The 12,534-nt window shown below is 31.5% G+C and overlaps 1 protein-coding gene and 1 long non-coding RNA gene across 11 annotated transcripts in view; one reads left to right on the top strand and one right to left on the bottom strand.

Moving 5' to 3' along the window:
* LOC148276463 (uncharacterized) overlaps positions 1 to 12,534 on the top strand; it is a 65,131-nt gene that overhangs the window by 33,213 nt on the left and 19,384 nt on the right. For 5 of the 10 annotated variants that reach the window (XM_088234218.1, XM_088234224.1, XM_088234217.1 and 2 more), the window contains 2 exons: positions 10,053 to 10,162; positions 11,982 to 12,128. In XM_088234218.1, the coding sequence (XP_088090344.1) occupies positions 10,053 to 10,162; positions 11,982 to 12,128 (257 nt within the window). The remainder of the gene's footprint in view (positions 1 to 10,052; positions 10,163 to 11,981; positions 12,129 to 12,534) is intronic. The other 5 variants (XM_088234221.1, XM_088234223.1, XM_088234229.1 and 2 more) reach the window with 1 other exon arrangement.
* LOC148276464 (uncharacterized) lies at positions 6,840 to 8,435 on the bottom strand. Its single transcript, XR_015823728.1, has 3 exons — positions 8,295 to 8,435; positions 7,804 to 7,894; positions 6,840 to 6,975 (listed from the first exon to the last, which is right to left on the bottom strand). It is a non-coding gene; the product is annotated as an uncharacterized LOC148276464 (long non-coding RNA).

The following is a 12,534-nucleotide window of genomic DNA, read 5'->3' as shown; positions in this document are numbered from 1 at the left end:
ATGTTCTACAGTCTGCTCAGTGATGCCATCACATGGGCAGCAACTATCGTCTCGCAGCCCAAAGCGATGCAGATATGCCCTCATGCATCCATGCCCCGAGAGAACCTGAGTTGGTTCATATGTAGGCGTTTCAAGCTTCCAAAATGTTTTGGCTCGTCTGTGCTTCTCAAAAGTTGCTTGATTTACTTATTGGCCGTTTTTTCTTTATATATTTTCCTTCACTCATTGGATTTATCTTTTGAAAGGGACCACCTTACATGGCTTATGGCTGTCTGGGACAAAAAACTATAATGAATGCATCAATACACACTTAGACCTTACACCTGTGCTTTGATAAATGGTGAGGATATGAAAAAACGAAAAAAGTTATATCTATAGATAATAATAATTAATTATAAAACACTACAAATGAGGCCATGAATCTTTGAAAAAGCGTCTTATGATTTACCCAAATATTTCAATTTTAGGTCCATTTTGAAATTGCCGACGTCGTAAATAACGGCAATAAAGATAGGTATGGTAGATCGAATTTTAAACCCCGGAACTCTGATCCGTGAGTCCGCGACATTACCACGGGCCCACGCCTTGGCTCGAACTAGTATTAACGCATTTTTGTTCACATGTTACACCCCAAAAATATGATATATTCTAACTTATTACCCGTAAGATTCTAGGTTTTTATGTGAGACTGGAATATTTCCATTCAATCATTTAATACTTTTTTTGATCAAATATTACAAAAAATAACTTGAGTAAATTTGTTTTTTTTCTTCTCTTATTAATTAAATCAAATAGGTAAACGAAAAGTATCTTTAGTTTAAAACATTCTAAATAAATCATTTTCTTTAGATCCCGGAAGTTAGGACTTTTATGTTATAAATAAATCATTGTTATAAATATATTCATTAAAACAGTTTTATATTAAATATATTACGGGATTTATCTTAACGGTCAATGCGGAAATGTAATATGTTTTAATCTGTCACATTACTTACATGGTACATACTGATTCTCCATGGTGAAAACTTATAAATCTGGTATGTTGAATGTAATGGCGATTAAATGAAAATCAGTATTCTAGTTTGATAGATTCAATCCATATACGTGAGCGGTTGAAGATATGTCACATTGTGTAAATAAGCAAAATATTGTAATGAGCATCAAATACTGAGCTCTATAATATCCCGACAAGACTACTAAAAAATTTTCTTTTTAATATTGAAACCTATAAAACTAATTATGGTTATCACTCCACGTTGCCTAGAATTCTTAAGCTTGGGTTTCCTAGGAAAACGGTGCCGATATCTTAACGGCCGTACGAACGGTGATGCGGTGAACGGCCGCCGAAACGGTGACTAGAGAGTGGTTTCCTAGGAAAACGTTGTCATATCTGGCGGCCACGGCAGCTTATCTGTCAAAAATATGCCCTAGAATGCGATCTGTCATATTTGTCGTTATTTATGAATAGTTTGTCACAGTTTTATTTAATTTTAAACATTTTCGAAGGCATGCGACCTTCTCGTGCACGAAAATTGTATTAAAAAAAGAGTCAACTCTTTTTAAGATTTTTAAGACAGTGAATTCAAGGAGAAATACTGTTTTTCGAAGGAAAATATGAGGCGCATAATTACTCTAGTAAAACTCGATTTGGAAGGACACAAACGAGATGAGAAAATACCAGTAGAACTCCAGGGCCTATTTGCTATTCGGTACTGGGATAGTAATGAGGTATGTAATGAATAATAATTTTGGCAATATGTAAGTATCGTTTCTGTCAATTCATTTGACAATTTTAAATACGTAAATGTTTAATGCCTATAGATATTAACTTTTGATAAATCTTCCAGATTCAAGACGACTCTGCTGATATACACGAATTTAGTCACCAAACTATTTCAACATCAACATCAATTGGCATGAAAAACACCGGACTATATTATAATGAAGCCAGTGTCCAGAACAAATCTAGTTATATCCGGCTTATTTTGTATGAGAGGATTTCTTAAAGTTATAGGTGCAATAGATTTTTTTTTAAATTTATTAATAACAAATTTAAATATAATATTAAATACAATTTTTTACATTAATCAATTACATATATTTACATTAACGTTTCCCATTACGTAAAAGAAATAAACAATTCTTGTGTACATAATCGGGAGTGACGTCTTATAATAGATTATTTTAGAATAACATAAATAAATTACAAAAAAGATATTAACGATGTTTTCAATCAGTGTTACAAAAGAAGAATTATAGATGTAATTTTTTACTTCTTTCTTAAATATATTGTATTCCTGACTGTACTTTTTATTATCTTTGTTCATTTCATTAAAGAAAAATATTCCTCTGTAAGTATAATGATGTTGTGCAGTAGTTGTTTTTAATTAATTTAATCCATCACAATAGATCTTCACAGGTTGCAGTGACGTCAGGAGTTTGTATACAAGGCCTACTTCACAATATCTTTGATATCCGATAATAATGCTATTAACAAAAAAGGCATTTGAATTGTTTCAAACAGATAAAATATTACTCCCTAGTTTACCTCACCCTTTAGATAATAGTAGAACTTTATTTTTCAAATTTGATCCTGTACTTACATCTTATTAAGTGTGTTTGCAATAATTGGATCAATTCAAAATAATCCTCATTTAAATGATTTCAGTATAATATTAGACGCTCAATTTCAACATTCGAAATTCATTAATGATCTTGAAAAAAAAACCTTGATCAAATTTGGGCACATGATATCATACAAAGTCCTATATCCAAGCAACATTCTAAAACAAAATGTATCCCTAGAGTTAAAAGTTTTTAATGAGAAAACAATTGGTGGGTTTAAAGTGCGTAGCGCCTAAAAATCCAGAACTGTTTGTAGAACCCGAGAGTACTCTAGATTTTAAAAGTATATTTTGTAGATGGTGGAAGATTGTAAATGGGTAAAGTGTATTTGAATTTCAGAGATTCAACAATCTTCACAAGGAACCCATTAGAGAAGATAGTGTAGATCATAAAAATTTTCTAAGAAACATGTCCCTTTGGTTAAAAACTTGGAGACTCTCAATACCTGAGAGTTAGTCTCTAGGTGTACAAAAATTTAAATCCCCCATTACTACATTGGATGCGTTTTCAATGTTGATCCTATATATATTTTCCATACATAAAGTAGAATATTTACTCTTGAGTAAATTTCAAAACGATAACTTAGAAGCGAGGTTCGGCTGTTATCGTCAAACGAGTGGAGCTTATTATTGTATTATTTATTTGCAAGTCTTAGAGAGTGAGAGAAAGCTTTGATTTAAATGTGCTGTAATATTGCTGGAGTTGAGTGAGGTTTTGGTAGGTATGTGAATATGAGAGTTAGTGTATATGAGTGTGAGGGTGGGTTTGTGGAAAGGGTGAGTGTGTGTTTGATACAAGGGGATAGAAACATCTTAAATTTATAATGTAAAAACAAATATATGATTTATAGTTTATATAATATATGTTTAGTCTCTCTGATTTGATGTTATATGTTAAACTTTTAAATAGTATTCCTTGAGTATGTTGGATTTATAGATAAATATTTGCAATTTGTAAAATATCATAATTACTTATAATCACATCTATATAATAACTAATTTTAGTTTATTTAATCCTGTAATTATTGTTATTAATATCATACTAAATGGGATATGATAAGGTTTGCTGACGATATTGCTATGGTTGCTGAAAGTGAAGAAGAACTGCAAGAGCCCTTACAACTATGGAAAGCATTCTTCAAAATAACTACAGTATGAAGATAAATAAAGACAAAACAAAGCTACTGACTGTAGGCCGAATGCAACACCAGATGAGAGTAGTGATGTCGGGAATACCACTAAAGAACACCAAGGAGTTTCTCTACCTCGGGAGCAAAATAACGTGGGACGGTTGGTCTAAGAGCGAGGTCGACAGCCGTATACATCAAGCTAGACTTGCATTTAATAAAAGGTCCAAAATAAAAGAATCAAATAATATAGACCTAAAACTAAGAATACTCCTAATCAAGACCTATTTATGGAGTATCTTGATGTATGGCTGCGAGACATGGTGCGTATCCGAAAGAGATAAACAGAGACTAGAGGCTTTTGAGATGTGGTCCTATAGAAGACTACTAGGAATTTCCTGGAGAGACCACATTACAAATGAGGAGGTTCTCCAAAGAATCGAAGGTGGAAGGCACCTGCTCAGGACCTTGTCCGAAAGGCGAGCGAGATGGATCGGTCATGTAATACGTCAAGAAGGCCTGCATGTGCAATGGAGGGGATGACCGAGGGAACAAATTCTAGGGGATGCCCACGCCAAGAGTACCTGGAGGACCTATTAGAGGACGTGCGCTGCTCATCATATGTTGACTTTAAATGAGCCGCACAAGACAGGGAGGAATGGAGGAGAAGAATGAAAGGAATTGCTGCCAGCCAATCCCAGGATTGAGACCAGAGAAGAAGAAGATCATACTCAAATAATTTTAAAAAATACATTACATAATAATTTATAAAATAAAAGGTGTATGTTTTTGATTAAATAAAAATAATATATGCAATAACTACATTTTTATTTGTAACTGATCTTGGTGCGTTCTATTCCTTCACAGGGCCAATTTTTTAGTGTTTTGGTGAACAAATCATGATATCCTGTAAACAGAAATAAGAGAAAGAAATATTTTTTTCTTTTATTTAGGAAACATTAAGTACTATTACATAGTTTTATAGTATGCAAAATTTTATGTAAATTATGTTTTTAATACCTCTTATGAATATACACATTATTGTTATTCCATTTTGTATTATAATTTTATATGTATTCTTCTCCTTTTTGTAAATCATGAGAAATGGAGTTTATACTCACATAATATATTCTCTATTGCATAATATTTATGTAAATTTAAGATCATAATGAAAAATTCTCAAACGATAACGATACTAAAACGATTTCTTGTTTAGCATTAGGTCTTATACCCATATATATGTAACTAATATAATATTTGTACTTTTATACAAATATGAACTAAACTTTTCTTTTTTAAATATCTCTTTGTAAAACAAAAGAACCAGAATTCACTTTACTTTATGTTTTCTTTAATATTCATTTATGAACTTGTAAATATTATAGTAACAATTTATACTGGAACATCAGAACTTAATATTGCTTACCATATATAAACTCTACAGATTTCTTCTGAAAAATTACAATCATTATACACTTACTTCTTACAGACACCATAATATATACTTATAACTTTCATATGTAATAATATACATAACTAATTATTCTTTTCTCACTTAAAATTCTTATCTATTTTTTATTTTTTTGTCACATTTAATGTTTATATCTTTTTAATTTATGAAAACTTTATTGGTCTTTTTATGTTAAAAAGTTGTTGTTTTTAATACTTATTTTTTATTTTTTTTAAAAAAGAAATATTTGCGTTCTTATGATTTACCCAAATATTTAATAAAATAAAATAAATAAATAAACTACAAACTGTAAGTTCGAAACCAAAATGTCTTCAGCGTTTAACTAATAATTTATGTACCTCACAACACAGTATTGTATAACTTTTAATTCTTTAGGAATATCATCTGCTCCATATCATACAAGTATATGTCCAACCTCTTTGAATCATAATTAAATTCATTTTATTAGTCTGTCAAAATATAATATAGTATTTTACATAGTAACAACAAATATAAAGAATACATTTGTCATTACAAAGCAGACATTGTAATCAATTCATTATTACTCTATTATAGCTATGTAAGTACTCACCTAGAATTTACATCCATAATTTGGAATCCACAATACATTACTTATATTGACAGGCTGGAGAAAGTACAAAATATTTTTTTAATATATTTGAATTTCTGATGCTCTTTTACATTTCACTTGAAAGACTTTTATTCTTTCTTTTTTCACTGCTGGTTTTATATTTTTAAACTTATTTGAATTACTTTTAGAATAGCATTTAAAAATAATATATTGCTTTTTTTACCATAATATGTTATTATTTTTTTAAGATGTTTTTTTAAATTAACTTAAATTTATTGTCTTTTTTTCTTTAAATATCTCTTTTTACAAAGAGATATTTAAAGAAGAAAAGTTTGGTTCATATTTGTATAAAGAACTAATATTTTATGAGTTATATGTATATATATGAGTATAAGACCTAATGCTAAACACGAAATCATTTTAGTATAGCATACTTGAGGATTTTTCATTATAATCCTAAATTTACATAAATATTATGTAATAGAAAATATATTATTTGAGTATAAACTACATTTCTCATGATATAAAAAACGGAGAAGAATACATATAAAATTATAATACAAAATGGAATTACAATATTGTGTACATTCATAAGAGGTATTTAAAACATAATTTGCATCCAGGTAAAAATAGTTTGCTCATATTTATTAGTACATTTTTGTTTTTATGATCAGTATTATTCTGGGAAGTGTTCATTTCAGGGGAGTGTCTGCCTTCCTGGAGGTGGATCTGGTGAGTCCGAAGTAAGTACTGCTGTGGGTATGGTGTCATTGGATTTTTCCATCACAATAGTGAAGGTAGATTTCAGAAAGTCTTGTCTCCCGTCTATTCTACATTGTATGGCGTTCTGGAATGGTCTTCTGTGGCAGTCAGTAAATATAAATACGTGGCTCGTGTTGAGAAGTTCTTTGTGGATAAAGGTTTTCTTTGGACTGTGGTGGATGCCTGGTGTTTGTCTGATGTCTGCGAGTCTGAGTCGTAGGTCGTTGACGAATGTCCCCTTGTCCTTGCATGTTGAGGCAGTGAAGAAATCGCTCGGAAGCCTAGTAATTTCTGCTGGCAAACATTTGAGTTCGACTCGCACAGCAAACCTAGTAGTACTATCGGGAGAGTATCTACCCTCTCACTACTCATATCTTGATCTGCACTTGGGTGAAAATAATTTTGTAGTATGTACTTATTCTGAAAATAAAATTCACAATGAATATACAGGAAAGTTATTGCAACCTACCTTATGTATCTAAATAAGAACTTATTACTGGTGTTTATGGAGTTGCTACAAAACTAGTTTGAACTTGTCTCAAATATAAATGGGAGCTCATTTACATACCATATTATTTAATTGAATTCGGTGATAAGAATCCTGGAACAAATGTATTAATAAGTCCCAAGTATGTCTATATTTAATCGTTTTTCTGTGCCATTAGTTTACTCATTAAAAACAATGTTTTGAGTATGTCCAATGTTTGCAGACAGGCTGGATTTCCTCCCTAGGGAGTTATCTAGTTCTAAATTTGTTGCAACAGAGAGGGAAAACATTTTCGAGAAGGGAATATGGAAGTCTAGGCACTTACAGGGCTTATGCTCTGTCATAGGCTGGTTTAAGTAGGCATTTTACACATTGTAACATTCTCCATTCTGCCTATGTTTTAACATCACATTTCCTCAACTCTTCCATCTGTTTTCTTTTGTGAAGTCAAAGAGCTGAAACTTTTATCATTTGGGTGAGATTTATTCGCCTGAACCAATTCACCTACGACGCAAATTCAGTATTCCCTTCTCAAAAATGTTTTCCCTCTCAGTTGTAACAAAAATTGTTTATGTTGGTGACTACTCTTTGGTGTTTGTAGCTTTCTAGAATAAATAAATGTAATAATTAATGCAGAAAAAATATTATAGTAATGTTCATACAAGAATTACATTGGTATACTTATTTGTATCCATTGACAAATTTGTTGTATTCATTTCATGTTCAAAGGGCATATTTTATTTAAAATTCATCAAACTTACTCTGTTAAGATTATGTTCCAGGCATTTTTCTTGGCTCTTTAATATTCATGGAGAACTCCTTATTTTAAATCACACCCATGTGACTTTTAATCTGAAATGTTGTGTGTTATTTCATAAAATGTCAACTTCAAAATAGGTTAGGATTTGGTAAGGTAACCTAATAAAAAGTTTGATAATGTCCTTACAAGACAAAATGCGTCACATTTTACACCCTTGTAAATAAAAAAAATAAAAGGATAATTGAATCCAATAAAAGCATTTTACTTTGGATACCTTACGAAATTTTAATATAGAATTCAACCAATTATCTGCAGACACAATAAATAGGTTAGGATTCCTTGGAATCTATTACGTATAAACAATGTTATAATACATGTTTTGAATTAGAAAAATAACATTATGATAGATGCTTAGCTTTTTTCTTGTAGCTTATAAACATTTGCTCTGTTATTTTTATATGATTCTATTGTTATTTACATTTTAGTACATACCTGATATTTCAAGCGTTGTCCCGATATTTCTTCACGAACTTTGTTTCAACTCGACTTTTTAATAGTCTTTGCCCTTCCATTACATAAATCGTCATGATTTTTACAAAATTAATCAATATTTCGACATTTTCAACATTCCGCACCACGTTTGCACTCATTTTGACAGCCAAACGGTCACCGCTTCGCGACAAAAACCGTTCGAAAACAGTTCGCACCGCTGTGACGGCCGTCTTGCAAATGGCGGCACCGTTGCTTCGACGTTACGTTCACGGTCAACGCTCTCTAGGAAACCAGCGCCATTGATTTACATAGTCAACGTTTTAATGACGTCATCCGCCGTCCCGTGACGGCCGCTTTGTGACGGTACCGCTGTCTTAGGAAACCATAGCTTTAGGTCTACCGACAAATATCCCAGCCTTGATTTCTTTGATAACAAGTTGACTTCTTCCAGCGATCACTGAATCAAATTCTACCATAACTTTCTCATTATCTTCGTTTTTTGCCCCGAGTCCCAATATGCTGTGAATATTGTCCTTGTAAATGCGCATTAGGCTAATATATAAATAAAACATCAAATGTATATCAAATATATTATACAACGGAAAATAATTCAAAGTTTTTTTCAAATTTATATATTTATATTTTTTTTTTTGATTTATAAGTTGATGAAGATTCCCGATTATCCATCGATTTATTTTACAAATGTCCTGTAAGAGGGTAAATTATAATGTAAATTTAAGTTCATAATTGTTCAGAATCGTCCTTGAAGTGATTTTTCACAAAAATGGCGAAATATAAATTTACCAAATATTATTAGATCATCAAACGCTTTAGCTGCTTGATTTATGAAACGTGATAACCATTTGTTAAATATATTTCAACCTTGCCAGGAAGCGAACCCTAGATCAGTGGCAAGGTAAGAAAATGCACTCAACAGTACACCTAGGGGGACTAATTTCCACTCGATATTGTTTTTCAGAATTTTACCTGAGAGTCGAATCAAAATCACTCTTCCATAATTCTGGTTATATTTCATACCCAAAACTGTACTTATTTTTATTTCTACCCGGACACAAAATCGTTTACTTTTAAAATAACCGAATTTTTTTTTTAAGTGTATTTATTTATATATTATTATTGAAATCATGCATTCTTCAATAAAATACAAGGCATAAACGGACAAATTTTAAAAATAAGACCGAATTCAGATTTTATAAGTACTCGTATATTTATGATAGATACGAAAGGGATAACACGTACTTATTTGTAGTGTTTGTAAAAAATATATGAAATTCATTCTCCATTCATTTCCCTCTGTTTCCATGTACATTTATATTATTTTTAACTAAAATTCCAAATCAATTCATTGAAAATAATAAGCAAAGTCAGATTATTTTTGTTGGAAAAATATTTGTCAGAAAAAAATATTTGTTAGGCGGTGGAAGGCCTTACAAAACTCTTAAAAATTTCAGTTTTAATAGTTTATCAAGTTACAAAGTTTGGTTGAAAACTCATTTGATATAAAAATATGACTTGTAAGCTGTGCCCCCATTCAGAATGTTAATAATCCTTAGTTTCAACAGTATTTCAAGTAGGTAATACCAAGAAAATATCTGGTAATTTTGAGTTTCCTTCGAAGATCATAATTCAATGTTTAATGATTAATTGTCTAGTGCATGTTTTGTTTCCATTTTCTTTTGTAACGTGTCGGTACGCCATTTTAAACAAGGGAATAATTTTGTTTATTTTCTTTTCTAGAATCGATTTCAACAACCCAGTGAACACCAAACCCTCAAATCTCGCTAACTCCGCGGTACTCCGCATGTTAGAAGAAGAGGAACAAAGACAAAGAAGTGGACAAGGAGCCAGTAAGTTCAAACATTGCTAATCTTCTTCCTCTTGACTTTTATGTTCTCCCGATACCTTTCCACGCAATTTATTGTAGAGAATTAATATAATTTACACTCAGTAATTAATCAACTTGTATATGACGTGTCAATGTCTGCTTTGGCTGTGAAATATTCTGAAAATAGCATTTTCATGTTTTTGCTTTGTGAATACAAGTTTATATATTATTTTCCCACAGCTGTCATCTCATAAATATCTAAAGCCTATAAATTATCACAATACTGTAAAATTACGTAAGAATGTGTATTGTTGCGTCTCCGTTAAATTAAAGTAGGTATTTATTTAAAATATTAAATAACATTATTTGTTCTATATGGTTTGTGTAACTTTTTCAATTTCTACATTGCTATCGTGAATTATGTCAAAACACGTTTTTTTTATAAAATGGTGTTTTTTTGGTAAATTTGTCATGTAGTATTTATGTAGGTACTTTATATTAGTTACTGGGTAAAATGACATATTAACAAAAGCGTTTTCACCAAAATATTGTTTTAAAAATCTTTCTACAAAGAATGAAAAAAATCATGTGATGCTTTTCTAAATATACCGACAATTATTAAGCGTGTCCCTATCCGCACCACGTGGTCTACAGGGCATTGCATCCGTACATAAAACGCAGCGTTTGCTCATCTATTACATGAAGGTAAGGTGATTAGTCTTATGCTTCAGGTGCCAGTCCAGTGAAAAACAGTGAAAAATTGCAGTGTCAATCTACCTTCCAGATCAATATTTCATGTCCACCTTCCAAGGAATCAAACTCGGGACCTCGCGTATGGTAGGCGAATGTACCAACCACTACACCACGAGGCGGACTTATCTTAATTCAATTCCATTTTTCGGGATTTCAACCTGAGAGCACCCATTGAATAAAAAACAGTCGTCTAGGATTCCCCTGACTCGAAATTACATTATAATTTGTTTAAATTATGCTGTCGCCTAAACCAGCATATGACGGGTCGTATGCTCTGTAAATGCCTAAACTTCCATATTTCCCTCTTAAAGGTGTTTAGCCTCTCTGCTACAATAAATTAAAATTGTTATTAAATTATTATTTGAATCGGGTTGTGGTCCCGTGGCTAGTGTTGCGGGTTCACGGACCAGAAGCCCGAGGTTCAAACCCCACTCTACCCCAACTTGATTTCCATTTTCTAATAGTGAGTTATTTACAGCTCGTTGAAAATGGCCACCAAAATTTAAATACTTGTATAAATTATAAGAACGCTAATATTTTTTTTCAAAAAAAATAATAATTAAGGCTAGTTGTACAAAAAAAAACGTATGGCTTACTTTTGAATTATTTTAATAAAATATTTGCGTTCTTGCGATTTGTCAATATATTTCAATTTTATGACCATTTTTATGAGTCATAAATACCCGTGTTTGATAATGGAAAAACAGTTGTGGTAGACCGGAGTTCAAACCTTAGATTTCCAAGCCTGTAGACCGTGATACTAACTTTAAATAACCTTTTCTCGATGAGACAACCCTTCAATAATATTAATTTAAAAAAAACTTAATGCATAAACATTATAAGAGGTCTTAGGTTACTGCCTCCTGTTAAAAGCATTTTAACCCAGCTAAAAACATTTTTTCATAGCAATCGTATGCAATTTTCGCAGCGACGATCTAATAAAATTGTTCACGAAGGTACCTTTGGTGGTGACTTTTCCCCGATTCGTGGCTTATTTTCCAAAGTGTTGTGCAGTGAGAAATTGTAAAAGTTACACAAAATAAAATAATAAAAATGGTTTGATTGATAACGAAATCTCATTACCGAAGGGTATAGACGAGACGAAAGAGACAGGGATCCATTTATACGAAGAATCGACCGAACAATAGATTGGCCCCCTAAACCCGCAACTGACCAGACACAGATCAACATGAACAATACTTATTCGGCCAAATTTTTCCGCCCAAAAACCGAAGGTACTATATGGTTTGTTTTTCTCAGCGCTCATCGCAAATAACGCATAATGTGGTAAAAGCCATAAACTCACCCGCCATTATCGCCAGACGCTTAAAACTTACATGGAGTTTGGATATATCAAATTTCTTCGTACATTTAAAACCATAACCATATTATTGTTCATATCCGAATGGTTCTATCGAATATCGATGTATAATAGTCAAATTATTTCTTCCAAACCATGTTAATTTGTTAAATAAAAAGCAAAAAATTTCGTTAATGCACTAAAGTAAACATTTTGTTATGAGACCAATTGAATTTATTTTGAAGCACTGTTATATAATTTTGAAAATCACAGATCTTTCCGAAACTATAAAGTAGTGTTTAAAAATACTCATAATTCAAGTGGTCTCATAACAGAGTGTT

Source organism: Micrasema longulum, unplaced genomic scaffold (genome assembly GCF_059751315.1).
Source record: "Micrasema longulum isolate JH-2025_06_02 unplaced genomic scaffold, ASM5975131v1 h1tg001215l, whole genome shotgun sequence".
Lineage (NCBI taxonomy): Eukaryota > Metazoa > Arthropoda > Insecta > Trichoptera > Brachycentridae > Micrasema > Micrasema longulum.
The sequence above is the reverse complement of the archived record's forward strand: the minus strand, read 5'-3'. Positions and strand labels throughout refer to the sequence as shown.